Below are 17,856 nucleotides of genomic sequence, written 5' to 3'. Positions count from 1 at the left end.
ATCATAATGTGCTAACTATAGAGATCTTAATACAGAAACAACATACCTCAAAGAATGTAGTGCATGACACCATGATATCGGAGGTCTCGTGCACAGAGGGACCATCTGATGTATTAAATAAAGACTGTGAAGAAATTATTATATATCAGTACCTAAAATGGAAAGGGAAAAACCGAAAATATACATAACACACCACGTGTGAACCACCACAATCAAGTCAAAGCACCTACCAGTGGATGGCTCTGAGTATATCACTCCATTCTAAGTAAAAGGTGTGTAGTGTACTACCTATAGTATAGTTGATAACAAAAGGTTGTTAAAAGATTAACTTATTGCCACCAAAGTACATAAAATAACCATATTTGCGCACTCAGCGCATCAGTATAAACCCCGCAGCTCACCTCTTTCCTTCAAAGTTATTGGAAACTTATTACGAAGCCTAATGACAGAAAGCTCCGATCGGCTTTTAATCAAACCGCCCACTTCCCCGCCGTCCTTAATAGACGGGAGAAAGAGCTAAAAAATTGCTGGATTACACACCCTGACGCGCATCCGGCCCTCCCGAGCGTCAACACACGTTCAGGGAAGTCGGGCGCCATCTTTGAATGTACAAAAATATAGGTCCGACATATCTCCGAGTACCAAAACCCTAATAAACAGAGAACCACCATCAAGAAAGAAGGAAGCCAAAATGGCAACGCTTCTAATCAAAATTATATTGTGCATCTATTACAATGTAATGTAATCGCCCCCTATTCGAGATCCCTTAGCCAAAGTAGTTAATAAACTCCACACCTCCCTTTGTCGTATAGAATCCGAATTTAAAGAAAAAAATATATAAAAAGAAAAAGAAAAAATAATTTTTTTTTTAAAATGTAAAAGATCAAAAAATTAAACCACCATGTAAATAAGCCCATATGCTATGTGAACCCCAATCCGCACCACAGCCGCCACAGTACCCCATAAAAATTAAAAAGTCTACCCCAGGTTAATGTCATGGTCCACAGCTTCAACTCCAAATTGCATGCTATATCCAAACAGCCAAAAAAAACGAAACAATATTGTGATACTATCACATATGATACAGGGTATAAAACACAAATAGAAAAAGTTAATTAAAGAAGGCTAGACTAGAATTTAGTCATCATAAACAGTACATATATTTGTTCCACAATAATGGTGGCATCTCTTTATCATCGAAAATTAATGAAATCCTCATGTAATACTATTACTGAAATATAGCTATAGTAATATTACAGAGAGAGAAAAAGAAAGAGAATTAGACCTTGGGTCCGAGGTCCCCAAGAGGGAGGATATTACCATTAGACATTGTACTCTAGAGGATATACCCAGGAAGATCCATAGGCTTTACCACTATCAAACGGTAACTAGGCAACGAAGTCAGTGAGGCATTAGAGTAACACACATCTGCAGTATTAATCCAAATAGTACTCCATTTTATAGTTGGTATTGAGACCCATGGATAGCTGGGACACAAAATATTTTTTAAGGTTCTCCCCTGCGATAATTAAAAGTGGGTGAAGACAATATAAGACCCTTTAAGGTCGTGTCTGCTTTTAATATGTGCCAGTGTTTGTTCATGCACCTACGAAGGGCCGCTGAGGCATCAGTGTAATCAACTATACATTTTAAATTAGAGTCAGTGGTTTTATTCCTGTGTTTCAAGGTGTCTTCCCTTGTTATGCGCATGATCCTGCTACGTGCTTTATCCAAAACACCAGAAGAATAGCCCCGTGCCTTGAATCTAGCTTCCATGTCCTCAATATTATTCCTGAAATCCACCTCTAAACTGCAATTCCTCCTGGCTCGAACCATTTCCACGTATGGAATTGAATCAATTTGATGTCTAGGATGTGAACTTCTCGCGTGCAAGATTGAGTTACAAGCTGTACTCTTTCTTTATAAGCGACTTTCAATTTTATCCCTGTGGATGAAAAGTTCTACATCCAAGAAGGTGATACTAGTCTCGCTAGATTCCCACATGAATTTGATGTTCAAATCATTGGAATTCAAATATTCAATGAATTCATTCAATTTAGTGATGTTTCCTGTCCAAATCATAATACAATCGTCGATGTATCGACCCCAAAAAAGTATATCCGAATTCCAAGGTTTCCCTTCATGACCCCAAATGACCTTTTGTTCTAAAAACCCCATAAAGAGGTTCGCATAAGCTGGTGAGAAGCGAGACCCCATGTTTAAGATCAAGATGATTAAGATACATTCAGTACTTTTTGAGTTATGACTTTTCAAAGTTTAATAAAGTTAGTCTTTCTGTGCGTAATTACGTACCATAGGAATCAATGGAAGGCAATCTAGAAAAATGCATATAAAATCACACAGTTGAGCTACCAGTCTCTTCTTTTGCAGGATGATAGATGAGGTTGGTGGGCACACAGTGCCACCTGGAGCAGGAGCAGTGCTGGAAAGTCTCTTGGCACAGGCATTGGGCCACTTGGAGAGGCCACCTGGAAAAGGAGCTGGTTTGCAGGTTTAAAGGTCGTGCCTTTAGGTCCCCTTGGGCTGTTTGGGTCGCAAGGGGTTGGGGACCTGTGGAACATAGCTAGTTCCTCGTTAGAGGGCGCAGGGCGGCTGGGCGCAGGGCGGCTGGATGCAGGGCGAGTTGGAGGTCCAGGAGCTGTGCGCAATGAAGTCCTTTGGAGCTGAAGGTGTGTCTCTTTGAGGGCAGCTTACAGGACAACAGAGGCACTCTGGTCAGAGGTCCGGGGTGTTCCTGAAGTCCCTCAACTGGTGGTTCCTCCTGATCCTTTTTCAGCTCAGAGGGAGCTGCTTTTCTGGTTGTCTGACTTCAGCTGACCCGTACCCAGGGTATTGGTGTAACACAACCACTGGAGGGTGCAGTGCCACCAAACGTGACACACTTGTAGGTCTCATCTGGGCTGTTGTTGGTGTGTCATCGGGTCCAGCTGCAACTGCCAGTTGCGGAGATATCGGCCAGTCGGTGATGTGATCCTCACTGGCTTGTTGGTTCTTGCTTGCTTGGTTGTTGAGTGGTGCCTCAACTCAGAAGGGAGATCTGAGGCAATGTGTGAATCCTGGAGGTCCCATCGGTTTCTTGGGGTCAGTCCAGTGTCCAGATCCTCCACAGCAGCGATTTTTGGGTCCTGGGTTCAGCAGGAAGAGTTTGACGCATTTTCATGAGAAGTAGGTCCACAGTTCTCTTGCTTTGGATCTTCTTTGGTGCTGGTCTTCTTTGTCCTTTCAAATCTGATTTCTTGGTTTAGGGGAGCCCACTAAATACTGAATTTAGTGGGCGTTTTAGGGGGAACCTGGTAGTGTCCAATGGGACACTTACACTTGGGTTGCCACACAGACTACAGTGAGCACTTCCTGTGGGAAAGGTCCCTACCCTAACCCTCATTGGCTCTTTTCCTCCCATCCAACATGGAGGAAAATGAAATGGAGGGTCCACTTTGCCTGCAACCTCCTAAGGGTGGTGCATGCTCAGTGAGACCCCTCCTCCAACCCTTTGTGTGGTTTCCCACCTTTGCTCCCTCCAAAAATGGGGGTTTGCAATGGGGGAGTCCATCTGCTTCTAGCAGCAGGCCCGGGGGTTGAGTTTCAAGGACAGTAGCCCTATGAAGCTCACTGCCAGAGCAGTGCACATTCCTGAGGGAGGGGTTGTTTGCACGTCCACCCAGGAAGGGCATTGTTTTACAAACCAGAGAGACAGGGCTCTCCACCAAGGTTTGTGTATTGGCTGTCTGGATGTCAAATGCTGGATGGAACAAGTCAGTAACCATGCAGGTATAGTTAGCTTTTGCAGGGGGCACCACTAAGGTGACCCATGGGTATATTTTATAATAAATCCAGTACTGGTACCAGTTTGGATATATCATTCTGAGTTGTTCGATAACAAACAACCTGGGGTTCAGATTAGCCATTATGTAGCTGGGAAACTCGTGTTGACCAGTGCCACATTAAAATAGGTGCTCTTTTCACTCACTATGTCCCAGGTTTGACTGGGACACAGTGGGGGCATATTGCTCATGCAGCTTTGCCCTCACATATAATATGATGCACCCTGCCTTAGGGCTGTAAGGCCTGCTAGAGGGGTGTCTTACCCATAGTAAATGCAGTGTATGGTGGACAGAGCACAGAGGTAGTGTGCCAAGTCACGTTTTTGTGTTAGGTTTCCATCAGAACACTCAGCCTGCTATGGCAGTGCTGGTGGCATCTGGATGCATGGCCGTAGAGGGTGGCACAACCATGCCCTGGGTACCTAAGAACCTTTTACTAGGGACTTATAGTGGTAGCTAAAGGTGTATCCAATTACCTTTACAATGTTTTAAGGAAAGAACACGCACTGGGAACCTGGTTAGCAGGATCCCAGTGCACTGCAGTCCAAGTTGCATCCAGAAACCAGTCAAAAAGTGGGGGGCGGGTACTGCAACAAGGTGCCAGTTTCTCACAATAACCATAAACAAGAACCATCTTCAAGATATATGAAAGTACATTTGTCTTTATAGCAACAAATAATCATTGCTTGGAATCCATATTTGATCACAATTCCAATATCATTAGATGCATCATATATAAAAACATATGTGTACAAACCTAACTAAGCAGACCACTCATTCATACTCTAAATTATTAGAAACCGTGGAAGAGAGAGTTCAGCTAAATGTGGATCATTCCCTTCATTTCAAGTTTCACATTACACTCTTCACCTGTAGTCACATTAGTCTTCATGTATTATCAACTACAAATCTATAGTTTGGCCATGTAATTTCAAGCCATCATCAGGACAATTAACATTTTGTTTTTCTATATACAATCGCAATCATCAAACGTCCATATATTTTCAACATATACAAAAAGTAATTCCACAAATATCTTTCATGAAAATCATGGTGACTGCATTACAGTTTTACACATTCTGATATGACAACTTCTTATATGTTGAGTTTTTTAGATGTATTTTTCTTACATTAAAGAACATCAGGCTCCTATACAAGTTTCTATAATAAATATGTATGATGCCCATGCTCCATTTTTACATAAAGGACTGCTTTCTCAGACAACCTCTTATGTAAATGTAACATCTCCATCCTGCTTGGGAAATCCAATATAAAATACTACCCGTAATTACTCATTTCATGTCTGGGCCCTAAATTGGTTTTACACAACAGAACATACAGGATGCCCATGTTTCATTCATCAACATCAGGCTCATTTTCAGCCAAGCTCATATTGCAATTATGTTAGAAAAACTGAATGTAAATCATTTCATGGACTACCTCTGTTGACAACTAAAGTGATACATATATTAGAGGCCATATTAACTTAATTCATTCATTATTTCTCATAGACTGTTTACCAAGGGGTCTATATCTTACTTTACTTACTATTAATATATACCACCCTCCTTGCTCACCTGGTTTTATTTCAAGACATTGTATGTTACTAATTATAGAGGCCGCTTCTAAGGTGGTATTAGAAAGAAGAATTAGAAGAAATGGAAACAAAAATCTTAAGTAATGATGCACTGGAGAACGTGAAGAAAAAATAATTGTGAAGAGATTAATAAGGAGATTAAAATGTACCCATAAAAAGATCACTGAGAGAAAAAAGAGATTTTACACACTAGGACATGATTTGGATTTATCCATTCCTTTCACAAAACCACTATCTAGAAATAAAAAGTGAGTCGAATACAACACCACAACAATAAACATAGGCGCAACAGGAAAGTTTAGACTTTTTCTGAAAGTTCACACAGTTTAAAAGACAATATGAGTGATGGATCCAGTACCTCATCTCAATTAGGAAAAGACACACATTTAGACTGATGATGTTCAGAGGTCAAAATAGTGATTCTTTTTCCAAAGGGACATTGGAGGCTCAGGAATGAGAGGAATGATTGGGGGATGTTGAGGAGAGTGGGAGAGGTAGGAAAATAGCCCCACAGTGACCTCTGAGGGACTCAGAAGCCCTTGTAGACAAACCAGACATACTGTAAACATAAATAACAAGAGATCACCACCTGATTGGCTATGGGCCTCTTTGAGAGCTGCCACTGAGTTTTTATTGTGAAGGGGGCAGCACATGAGGGATCACATATGTATAGGGCAAATCTGTCCCTTGACAACTGATGTTTTGGGTCAACACTTGCAGAAGAAAGAGAAGGTAGAGCAAAGATGCAGCTGGGGGCCTTCTTGGAATGAGGGGCCCTGGAGGTAATGATGAGGTGGGTCTGGGTGCAGGTTATGGCATAACCTGGCCTTTAAACACCATTGAGAAATCTTCTTCTTTACCCCATTGTCTTCCTCCTTCAGGCTGGTGGCATCTACTTCTTCCTCTTCCACAGTGGGCCTGGTAGCCTCCACACAGATTCTTTTTGTGGTTGAATGAGTTTGTCTCTGAGAGGGTGCACTCTCCTGTCAGAAGGTAGAAAGTTGTTGTGTCTGTCTTGCAGTGGAGGATCTTGTAGTTTACTAAGTAAACCTTCCATTTGTCACATTGGTTGTTGTCCATTCATTTTTACAAACTCTCAACCATGAATTAAAAAACCAGGCCTTTTATGTACTACATTGTCCTTGGAATTGAGATGTGTACTAAGGCTTGGATCATAGCTGTAATTTTACTCAGGAGAAGTCCGCCTCACATGCTACCTACCATAGAAATGATTTCGTAGCTTGAATCACATCATCAGTTTTTTAATAACAATATACAGTGTTAAAAACAATATCAGACCCTCAAAAAATGTTTGAAAATATTATTTGCTTTTGAAAAACAATTGCACGTGTGATAGCGTGTTAACATCACACAATGTCATTTGTGCATACAAATGTTGGCAAAACAGAAATTAAACATTCATCAGCGTTAACAATATGTACCCAATATATTAAGGTCACAATATTTTTTCATTGTGCAAACATATTACTTTTTAAACATGAATGATTTTAAAACAAATAACATGCAAGGAAATGATAATTCAATCTATTCATTTACAGGTCTGCATATGATACAGACAACATGCACTTCATAAGAAAACAATGTAATGTAGAGATGACTGGACAACACTTTCAAAACACATATGTGCTTTAAAAAATATATATATGTACTTTCAAAACATATATGTACCTATCAACTCTCTGGAGCTCAAAACCCTCCAACTTCATTCCCTACAAGGACTGGACTTTATGGTGGAACATAGACCTGGGTCAGATCACACCAGTGCTGATGGTCTATCCAGGTGCTTCTGCCTTAGTGATGAGAACTCCCAGGAGATTGGGTGGTTCTCCCCACTTTCAGATGGGGGGGGCATGTGTTAGACCTGTCAGCTTTTGGGTGGTCTCCCCCAAACTTTTTGCTTGCCTGCCTCTATGTTGTCTGGATTTGTGTTCTGTTGGCCTTAGGACTCTGTGCACTTTACCACTGCTAAACAGTATTAAAGTGCTTGTGCTCACTCCCTAAACGTGGTTTGATTGGCATATACCTGACTGATGTATTTAATTTATATGCCAGTCCCTTGCAGAGTAGTTTACTATATACCCAGGGCATGTAAATGAAATACTACCAGTGGGCATACTGCACTTATTGTGCCACCTACATAAGTAGCACTTTAAAACAAGTCCCAGGCATCCAATTGCAGCCTGAAGGCAGTGCCCACTGCCATGTCGACTTGGCCTTTAAAACCCCATGACAAGCCATTTTATTACATATAAGTCACCCCTAAGGTAGGCCCCAGGTAGTCCATTATACATTGTAGATATGGGTCTGCACTGTGCATGGGCAGCACACAAGGCTTGTAAATATGCCCCTTTGTGTTTATCATATGGTCTTACTCCGTGGTACAGAAATTGACACAGCTACTGCATTTTGAGGATGGCCAACCTTCACAAAACACACAAGTGATATCCTTGGCTCAGAGCTTCAATGAACATGTCTTATTTTATGGCATGTTAGATAATGGTTTTCTTGAAAACAGGACGTAAAGCCCTCACCCACCCCAGACCTTCATATTTGACATTATTGGAATCAAGGTCATCCCATCTCAGACATCCCACCTTTAATGTGTGGCAGGATTTGTTTTACTTATCTTTGAAATTGCACGCTGATTTGAGTTGAGAACTCATTTGCATGTGATTGCGCACACATTACGTTGCACACAATAGCCACTTCAGTGGAGTGGACAAGGTTGGCTCCTATTACTCATACTAACCAAACAAATACTTGAGGGTGTTTCCATCACCATTATCCCTGTGTTTACACACCTTATCAGGCAGGCAGGGAGGAGGCTGATGGCCAGGTGGCTGTGAGGCGTGTTCTGTAAGACTGCCCCTTCAAAGCTGCACAGTCACCACCGGCTTGGGCAAGAAAGGAACCATGCAACGACTGCTGATCTGGATGCTTCTAGCCATCTCCGACTCTTGGGTGCAGTGAGTTTTTTCTCTAATCCTATCAAAACAACAATTCCTTGCATGTCCCACTGTTCCCATTAGCTCTTCTCTGTTATTTCTTCGATGTTAGACTTCTGCACAGAAACTGACCATGCGCTTAACTGCACCAATCTAATGTAACTGAACTAAGTCTCTAGCATCGCAGTCTACATTGCATGCTGCAACAAATAATCTTATGCATTTGTCTCCACACTCTACTAAGCATCCTGCTGCTCCTTCTGCTACTCGTTCTGTAATGTATCAAGGTATGCATTGTGCTTCCTGTCCCAATAAGCATTGGACTACATCTGTAGTAACACACTCTACAATGCATGCCGCAACAAATCATCTTATGCATTCACCTCCACACTCTACTAAGCATCCTGCTGCTCCTTCTGCTACTCATCCTGATATGTATCATGTTATGCATTGTGCTTCACGCTCTACTGAGCATTGGACTACATCTGTAGAAACACACTCTACAATGCATGCCACATCAAATCATCTTATGCATTCCCCTCCACACTCTACTAAGCATCCTGCTGCTCCTTCTGCTACTCGTTCTGTAATGTATCATGGTATGCATTGTGCTTCATGTTCTACTGAGCATTGGGCCACATCTGTAGTAACACACTCTACAATGCATGCTTCAACAAATCATCTTATGCATTCACCTCCACACTCTACTAAGCATCCTGCTGCTCCTTCTGCTACTTATCCTATGCATCATTTTATGCATTGTGCTTCCTGTCCAACTGAGCATTTGACTACATCTGTAGGTACACACTCTACAATGCATGCCGCAACAAATCATCTTCTGAATTCACCTCCACAATCTACTAAGCATCCTGCTGCTCCTTCTGCTACTCATCCTGATATGTTTCATGTTATGCATTGTGCTTCACGCTCTACTGAGCATTGGACTACATCTGTAGTAACACACTCTACAATTTATGCTGCAATAAATCATCTTATGCATTCACATCCCCACTCTACTAAGCATCCTGCTGCTCCTTCTGCTACTCATCCTGATATGTTTCATAATATGCACTGTGCTTCACGCTCTTCTGAGCATTGGACTATATCTGTAGTAACACACGCTACAATGCATGCCGCAACAAATTAACTTATGCATTCACCTCCACATTCTACTAAGCATCCTGCTGCTCCTTCTGCTACTCATCCTGATATGTATCATGCTATGCATTGTGCTTCACGTTCTACTGAGCATTGGACTACATCTGTAGTAACACACTCTACAATGCATGCCACTTCAAATCATCTTATGCATTCACCTCTGCACTCTACTAAGCATCCTGCTGCTCCTTCTGCTACTCGTTCTGTAATGTATCATGCTATGCATTGTGCTTCACGTTGTACTGAGCATTGGACTACATCTGTAGTAACACACACTACAGTGCATGCCGCAACAAATCATCTTATGCATTCACCTCCGCACTCTACTAAGTATCCTGCTGCTCCTTCTGCTACTCATCCTGATATGTATCATGCTATGCATTGTGCTTCACGCTCTACCGAGCATTGGACTACATCTGTAGTAACACACTCTACAATGCATGCCACATCAAATCATCTTATGCATTCACCTCCACACTCTACTAAGCATCGTGCTGCTCCTTCTGCTACTCGTTCTGTAATGTATCATGGTATGCATTGTGCTTCATGTTCTACTGAGCATTGGGCCACATCTGTAGTAACACACTCTACAATGCATGCTTCAACAAATCATCTTATGCATTCACCTCCACACTCTACTCAGCATCCTGCTGCTCCTTCTGCTACTTATCCTATGCATCATTTTATGCATTGTGCTTCCTGTCCAACTGAGCATTGGACTACATCTGTAGGTACACACTCTACAATGCATGCCGCAACAAATCATCTTCTGAATTCACCTCCACAATCTACTAAGCATCCTGCTGCTCCTTCTGCTACTCATCCTGATATGTTTTATGTTATGCATTGTGCTTCACGCTCTACTGAGCATTGGACTACATATGTAGTAACACACTCTAAAATATATGCTGCAATAAATCATCTTATGCATTCACATCCCCACTCTACTAAGCATCCTGCTGCTCCTTCTGCTACTCATCCTGATATGTTTCATAATATGCATTGTGCTTCACGCTCTTCTGAGCATTGGACTATATCTGTAGTAACACACGCTACAATGCATGCCGCAACAAATTAACTTATGCATTCACCTCCACATTCTACTAAGCATCCTGCTGCTCCTTCTGCTACTCATCCTGATATGTATCATGCTATGCATTGTGCTTCACGTTCTACTGAGCATTGGACTACATCTGTAGTAACACACTCTACAATGCATGCCACTTCAAATCATCTTATGCATTCACCTCTGCACTCTACTAAGCATCCTGCTGCTCCTTCTGCTACTCGTTCTGTAATGTATCATGCTATGCATTGTGCTTCACGTTGTACTGAGCATTGGACTACATCTGTAGTAACACACACTACAGTGCATGCCGCAACAAATCATCTTATGCATTCACCTCCGCACTCTACTAAGTATCCTGCTGCTCCTTCTGCTACTCATCCTGATATGTATCATGCTATGCATTGTGCTTCACGCTCTACTGAGCATTGGACTACATCTGTAGTAACACACTCTACAATGCATGCCGCAACAAATCATCTTATGCATTCACCTCCACACTCTACTAAGCATCCTGCTGCTCCTTCTGCTACTCGTTCTGTAATGTATCATGTTATGTATTGTGCTTCACGTTCTACTGAGCATTGGACTACATCTGTAGTAACACACTCTACAATGCATGCCACATCAAATCATCTTATGCATTCACCTCCACACTCTACTAAGCATACTGCTGCTCCTTCTGCTACTTATCCTATGTATCATGTTATGCATCGTGCTTCCTGTCCAACTGAGCATTGGACTACATCTGTAGTAACACACTCTACCATGCATGCCGCAACAAATTATTTTATGCATTCACCTCCACATTCTACTAAGCATCCTGCTGCTCCTTCTGCTACTCATCCTGATATGTGTCATACTATGCATTGTGCTTCATGTTCTACTGAGCATTGGACTACATCTGTAGTAACACACTCTACAATGCATGCCACTTCAAATCATCTTATGCATTCACCTCATCACTCTACTAAGCATCCTGCTGCTCCTTCTGCTACTCGTTCTGTAATATATCATGTTATGCATTGTGCTTCACATTCTACTGAGCATTGGACTACATCTGTAGTAACACACTCTACAATGCATGCCGCAACAAATCATCTTATGCATTCACCTGCACACTCTACTAAGAATCCTGCTGCTCCTTCTGCTACTCATCCTGATATGTATCATGTTATGCATTGTGCTTCACGCTCTACTGACCATTGGACTACATCTGTAGTAACACACTCTACAATGCATGCCACATCAAATCATCTTATGCATTCACCTCCACACTCTACTAAGCATCCTGCTGCTCCTTCTGCTACTCGTTCTGTAATGTATCATGGTATGCATTGTGCTTCATGTTCTACTGAGCATTGGGCTACATCTGTAGTAACACACTCTACAATGCATGCTTCAACAAATCATCATATGCATTCACCTCCACACTCTACTAAGCATCCTGCTGCTCCTTCTGCTACTTATCCTATGCATCATTTTATGCATTCTGCTTCCTGTCCAACTGAGCATTGGACTACATTTGTAGGTACACACTCTACAATGCATGCCACAACAAATCATCTTATGCATTCACCTCCGCACTCTACTAAGCATCCTGCTGCTCCTTCTGCTACTCATCCTGATATGTTTCATGTTATGCATTGTGCTTCATGCTCTACTGAGCATTGGACTACATCTGTAGTAACACACTCTACAATTTATGCTGCAATAAATCAGCTTATGCATTCTTCTCCTCACTCTACTAAGCATCCTGCTGCTCCTTCTGCTACTCATCCTGATATGTTTCATATTATGCATTGTGCTTCACGCTCTACTGAGCATTGGACTACATCTGTAGTAACACACTCTACAGTGCATGCCACAACAAATCATCTTATGCATTCACCTCCGCACTCTACTAAGCATCCTGCTGCTCCTTCTGCTACTCATCCTGATATGTATCATGCTATGCATTGTGCTTCACGTTCTACTGAGCATTGGACTACATCTGTAGTAACACACTCTACAATGCATGCCACTTCAAATCATCTTATGCATTCACATCCGCACTCTACTAAGCATCCTGCTGCTCCTTCTGCTACTCGTTCTGTAATGTATCATGTTATGCATTGTGCTTCATGTTCTACTGAGCATTGGACTACATCTGTAGTAACACACTCTACAGTGCATGCCGCAACAAATCATCTTATGCATTCACCTCCGCACTCTACTAAGCATCCTGCTGCTCCTTCTGCTACTCATCCTGATATGTATCATGCTATGCATTGTGCTTCACGCTCTACTGAGCATTGGACTACATCTGTAGTAACACACTCTACAATGCATGCCGCAACAAATCATCTTATGCATTCACCACCACACTCTACTAAGCATCCTGCTGCTCCTTCTGCTACTCGTTCTGTGATGTATCATGTTATGTATTGTGCTTCACGTTCTACTGAGCATTGGACTACATCTGTAGTAACACACTCTACAATGCATGCCACATCAAATCATCTTATGCATTCACCATCACACTCTACTAAGCATCCTGCTGCTCCTTCTGCTACCTATTCTGTAATGTATCATGTTATGCATTGTGCTTCACGTTCAACTGAGCATTGGACTACATCTATAGTAACACACTCTACAATGCATGCCGCATCAAATCATCTTATGTATTCACCTCCACACTCTCCTAAGCATCATGCTGCTCCTTCTGCTACTCATCCTGATATGTATTATGTTATGCATTGTGCTTCACGTTCTACTGAGCACTGGACTACATCTGCAGTAACACACTCTACAATGCATGCCACATCAAATCATCTTATGCATTCACCTCCGCACTCTAACTAGCATCCTGCTGCTTCTTCTGCTACTCGTTCTGTAATGTATCATGTTATGCATTGTGATTCATGTTCTACTGAGCATTGGACTACATCTATAGTAACGCACTCTACAATGCATGCCACATCAAATCATCTTATGCATTCACCTCCGCACTCTACTAAGCATCATGCTGCTCCTTCTTCTACTCGTTCTGTAATGCATCATGTTATGAATTGTGCTTCACATTCTACTGTGCATTGGACTACATCTGTAGTAACACACTCTACAATGCATGCCGCAACAAATCATCTTATGCATTCACCTCCACACTCTACTAAGCTTCCTGCTGCTCCTTCTGCTACTCATCCTGGTATGTTTCATGTTATGTATTGTGCTTCACGTTCTACTGAGCATTGGACTACATCTGTAGTAACACACTCTACAATGCATGCCACATTAAATCATATTATGCATTCACCTCCACACTCTACTAAGCATCCTGCTGCTCTGTCTGCTACTCATCCTGATAAGTATCATGCTATGCATTGTGCTTCATGTTCTACTGAGCATTGGACAATATCTGTAGTAACACAATCTACAATGCATGCTGCAACAAATCATCTTATGCATTGACCTCCACACTCTACTAAGCATCCTACTGCTCCTTCTGCTACTCATCCTGATAAGTATCATGCTATGCATTGTGCTTCCTGTTCAACTGAGCATTGGACAATATCTGTAGTAACACACTCTACAATGCATGCTGCAACAAATCATCGTATCCATTCACCTCCACACTCTACTAAGCATCCTGCTGCTCCTTCTGCTACTCATCCTGATATGTTTCATGTTATGCATTGTGCTGCACAATGCATGCCGCAACAAATCATCTTATGCATTCACCTGCACACTCTACTAAGCATCCTGCTGCTCCTTCTGCTGCTCATCCTGATATGTATCATGCTATGCATTGTACTTCACGTTTTACTGAGCATTGGACTACATCTGTAGTAACACACTCTAAAATGCCTGCCACAACCAATCAATCAATAAATCACTGCATTTGTAAAGCGCGCTACATACCCGCGAGGGTCTCAAGGTGCTGGGGCGGGGGGGGTGCTACTGGTCGAAGAGCCAGGTCTTGAGGAGCCTTCTGAAGGCCAGCAGGTCCTGGGTCTGTCGTAGGATGGTGGGGAGAGTGTTCCAGGTCTTGGCAGCTAGGTAGGAGAAGGATCTGCCGCCGGCGATGGTTTTTCGGATGCGGGAGACTGTGGCGAGGGCGAAGTTGGCTGAGCGGAGGCTTCGGGTGGGGGTGTAGAAGCTGAGTCGGTTGTTGAGGTAGGTGGGTCCAGTGTTGTGCAGTGCTTTGTGTGCGTGGATCAGGAGCTTGAAGGTGATCCTTTTGTTGACGGGGAGCCAGTGCAGGCCTCTCAGGTGGAGTGTGATGTGGCTGCGGCGGGGGACATCGAGGATGAGTCGGGCCGAGGCCTTCTGGATGCGTTGGAGTCGTCTCAGAAGCTTGTTTGTAATTCCTGAGTAGAGGGCGTTCCCGTAGTCGAGTCTGTTGGTGATGAGGGCCAGGGTAACGGTTTTTCTCGTGTCGAGGGTGATCCTTTTGAAGATCCTGCTGAGCATACGGAGGGTGTTGAAGCAGGATGCAGAGACGGCATTGACTTGCCTGGTCATGGAGAGAGTGGAGTCGAGGATGACCCCCAGGTTGCGTGCATGGTCCGTGGGTTCCGAGGCTGTGCCTAGTGACGTGGACCACCAAGAGTCGTCCCAGGCTGATGGGGTGGGTCCGAGAATGAGGACCTCCGTCTTGTCTGAGTTCAGCTTCAGTCTGCTGTCCTTCATCCAGTCGGCTACGGCCTTCATTCCTCGGTGGAGGTTAGCTTTGGCTGTGTGGGGATCTGCGGTGAGGGATATGATCAGCTGGGTGTCGTCGGCGTAGGAGATGATGTTGAGGTTGTGTTGTCGTGCGACGTGGGCCATGTAGATATTGAACAGTGTCGGGCTGAGGGAGGATCCCTGTGGGACGCCGCAGATGATCTCGGTGGTTTTGGAGCGGAAGGGTGGGAGGCGGACGCTCTGGGTTCTGCCGGAGAGGAAGGATGTGGTCCAGGCCAGGGCCTTCTCTTGGATACCGGCATCATGGAGGCGTGCTGATAGGGTGCGGTGGCAGACCGTGTCAAAGGCTGCTGATAGGTCCAGGAGGATGAGGGCGGCTGTTTCTCCTTTGTCCATCAGGATCCGGATGTCGTCAGTGGCGGCGATGAGGGCGGTCTCGATGCTGTGGTTACTGCGAAAACCTGATTGGGAAGGGTCCAGGATGTTGTTGACTTCGAGGTAGCGGGTCAGCTGTTTGTTGACAATCTTCTCAGTCACTTTTGCCGGGAAAGGGAGCAGGGAGATGGGTTGGAAGTTCTTGAGGTCCTTGGGATCCGCCTTGGGTTTCTTCAGAAGGGCGTTGATCTCGGCGTGATTCCAGCTTTCTGGGAAGGTTGCTGTCTCGAAGGAACAGTTGATTGTTTTCCGGAGGTGGGGCGCGATGGCTGCGCTGGCTTTGTTGAAGACGTGGTGAGGGCAGGGGTCTGATGGGGATCCGGAGTGGATGGAGTTCATGGTTTTGATGGTGTCTTCGTCGCTGACGCTGGACCAGACGGTCAGGCGACTGGTGCGAATGGTAGTCGCAGGGGTGGTGGACTCGGTGGTGGGGGCGAGGGGATCGGGCTTGAAGCTGTCGTGGATGTCGGTGATCTTGCGGTGGAAGAAGGTGGCCAGGGAGTCGCACAGGTCTTGAGATGGCGGGATGTCGTTGGTGATGGAGCTGGGGATGGAGAGTTCTTTCACAATGCTGAAGAGCTCTTTGGTGTTGTGTGCGTTGTTGTCTAGGCGGTCCTTGAAGGCGGTCTTCTTGGCGGTCCTGATGAGCTGGTGATGTCTGCGGGTGGCGCTCTTGAGGGCTGTGTGGTTTTCTGGTGTTCGGTCGTGGAGCCATTTCTTCTCCAGCTTCCAACAGGTGTGCTTAGAGATCCGGAGGTCCTCTGTGAACCAGGCGGCTTTCTTGTTGGTGTGGTTGGTTGTAAAGGTCTTGAGAGGGGCGAGGGTGTTGGCACAGTCGTTGATCCACTGTGTGAGGTTGGTCGCGGCGGTGTCTGGGTCGGTGGGGTTAGTGGGTGGTCTCAGGGCGAGGGCGGTAGTCAGTTGGTCCTCAGTGACCTTGCCTCAGCAGCGGCGTGGTAGCTGTTGGGTGTGGTGGTGTGTGGTGGGTTTTCTGAAGGTGAAGTGTACGCATCTGTGGTCGGTTCACTGTGGTTCGGTGGTATGGTTGAAGGAGACGTGGGGGCTTGCGGAGAAGATGGGGTCGAGCGTGTGTCCAGCGGCGTGAGTGGGTGTCGTTACGAGCTGTTTGAGTCCGAGGTTGGCCATGTTGTTGATCAGGGCGGTGGAGATGGCGTCGTTGTTGTTCTCGAGGTGGAAGTTCAGGTCCCCGAGGAGGATGTAGTTTGTGGAAGCGAGGGCGTGGGTGCTGTTGAGGTCGGCGATGGAGTCACTGAACGGTGGGCGGGGTCCGGGAGGTCTGTAGATGAAAGTTCCTCTGAGGGTGGTGTTGGGGTCGGTGTGGATCTGGAAGTGCATGTGCTCGGCGGTGGTGAGGGTGTCATCGGTGTTCGTTGAGATTTTGATGGAGTTTTTGTGGATGATGGCGATTCCTCCTCCCACTCCTTTGGCGCGGTCTCTGCGGGAGATCTTGTAGCCCTGTGGGATGGCTATGGCGATGTCTGGTGCTGAGGTGCCGTTCAGCCAGGTCTCCGTCAGGAAGGCGACATCGGGGCGGTGGAGTCTAGGAGGTCCCAAAGTTCGATGGCGTGCTTGCGAGCGGAGCGGGTGTTGAGGAGGATGCAGTGGAGGTGGTTGGGTTCTCTGGCTGGTGGTGTGGAGGGTTGGATGCTGGTGAATCTGCAGTTCCGGCAGGTGAAAAGCCCCTGGGTGCGTTTCGGGGTGGCCCGGTAGCAGGGGTGGTCTCGTCTGGTGATGAGTGCGTGGAGGGTGCTTGCGTTGTAGTGCAGTCTGGCGTTGCGGGAGGTGTGGGATCCAGGGGTTATGGTGCTGGGTGCGGTCCAGGCGCGGACGGGCGCAGACGGGCTTGCCTTAGGCGCGCCCGCTTCGCAGCCTCCATATGAGGGCAGAGGGAGGGAGGAGCAGCTGGGAGGTGGGAGCGGGGCGACCAATGGGAGTGAAGGGGGCGGGGCAGCAGGGGCTCAGCAGCAAGGGAAAAACCCGGGGGAAAACCCAAGGAAAAAACGGCAGGAAAAGACAGCGGGAGAGGGACAACAGAGCACAGGGGTACAGAAAGCAAAACACAGGGGCACAGAATGAAAAAACGAAGTGGCACAGAAGCCAAGCGCA

The 17,856-nt window shown here is 45.1% G+C and overlaps 1 protein-coding gene across 1 annotated transcript in view; it reads left to right on the top strand.

The window, feature by feature from the left end:
* The first annotated feature begins 2,632 nt into the window (after positions 1-2,632).
* Positions 2,633-17,856, top strand: part of LOC138249014 (pepsin A-like) — a 128,463-nt gene continuing 113,239 nt past the window's right edge. Inside the window, exon 1 of the mRNA XM_069203071.1 lies at positions 2,633-2,690. Coding sequence (XP_069059172.1) covers positions 2,633-2,690 — 58 coding nt within the window. The remainder of the gene's footprint in view (positions 2,691-17,856) is intronic.

This window comes from Pleurodeles waltl, chromosome 8 (assembly GCF_031143425.1).
Source record: "Pleurodeles waltl isolate 20211129_DDA chromosome 8, aPleWal1.hap1.20221129, whole genome shotgun sequence".
NCBI lineage: Eukaryota > Metazoa > Chordata > Amphibia > Caudata > Salamandridae > Pleurodeles > Pleurodeles waltl.
Note: the sequence above shows the minus strand (reverse complement) of the source record. Positions and strands in the feature narration are given on the sequence as shown.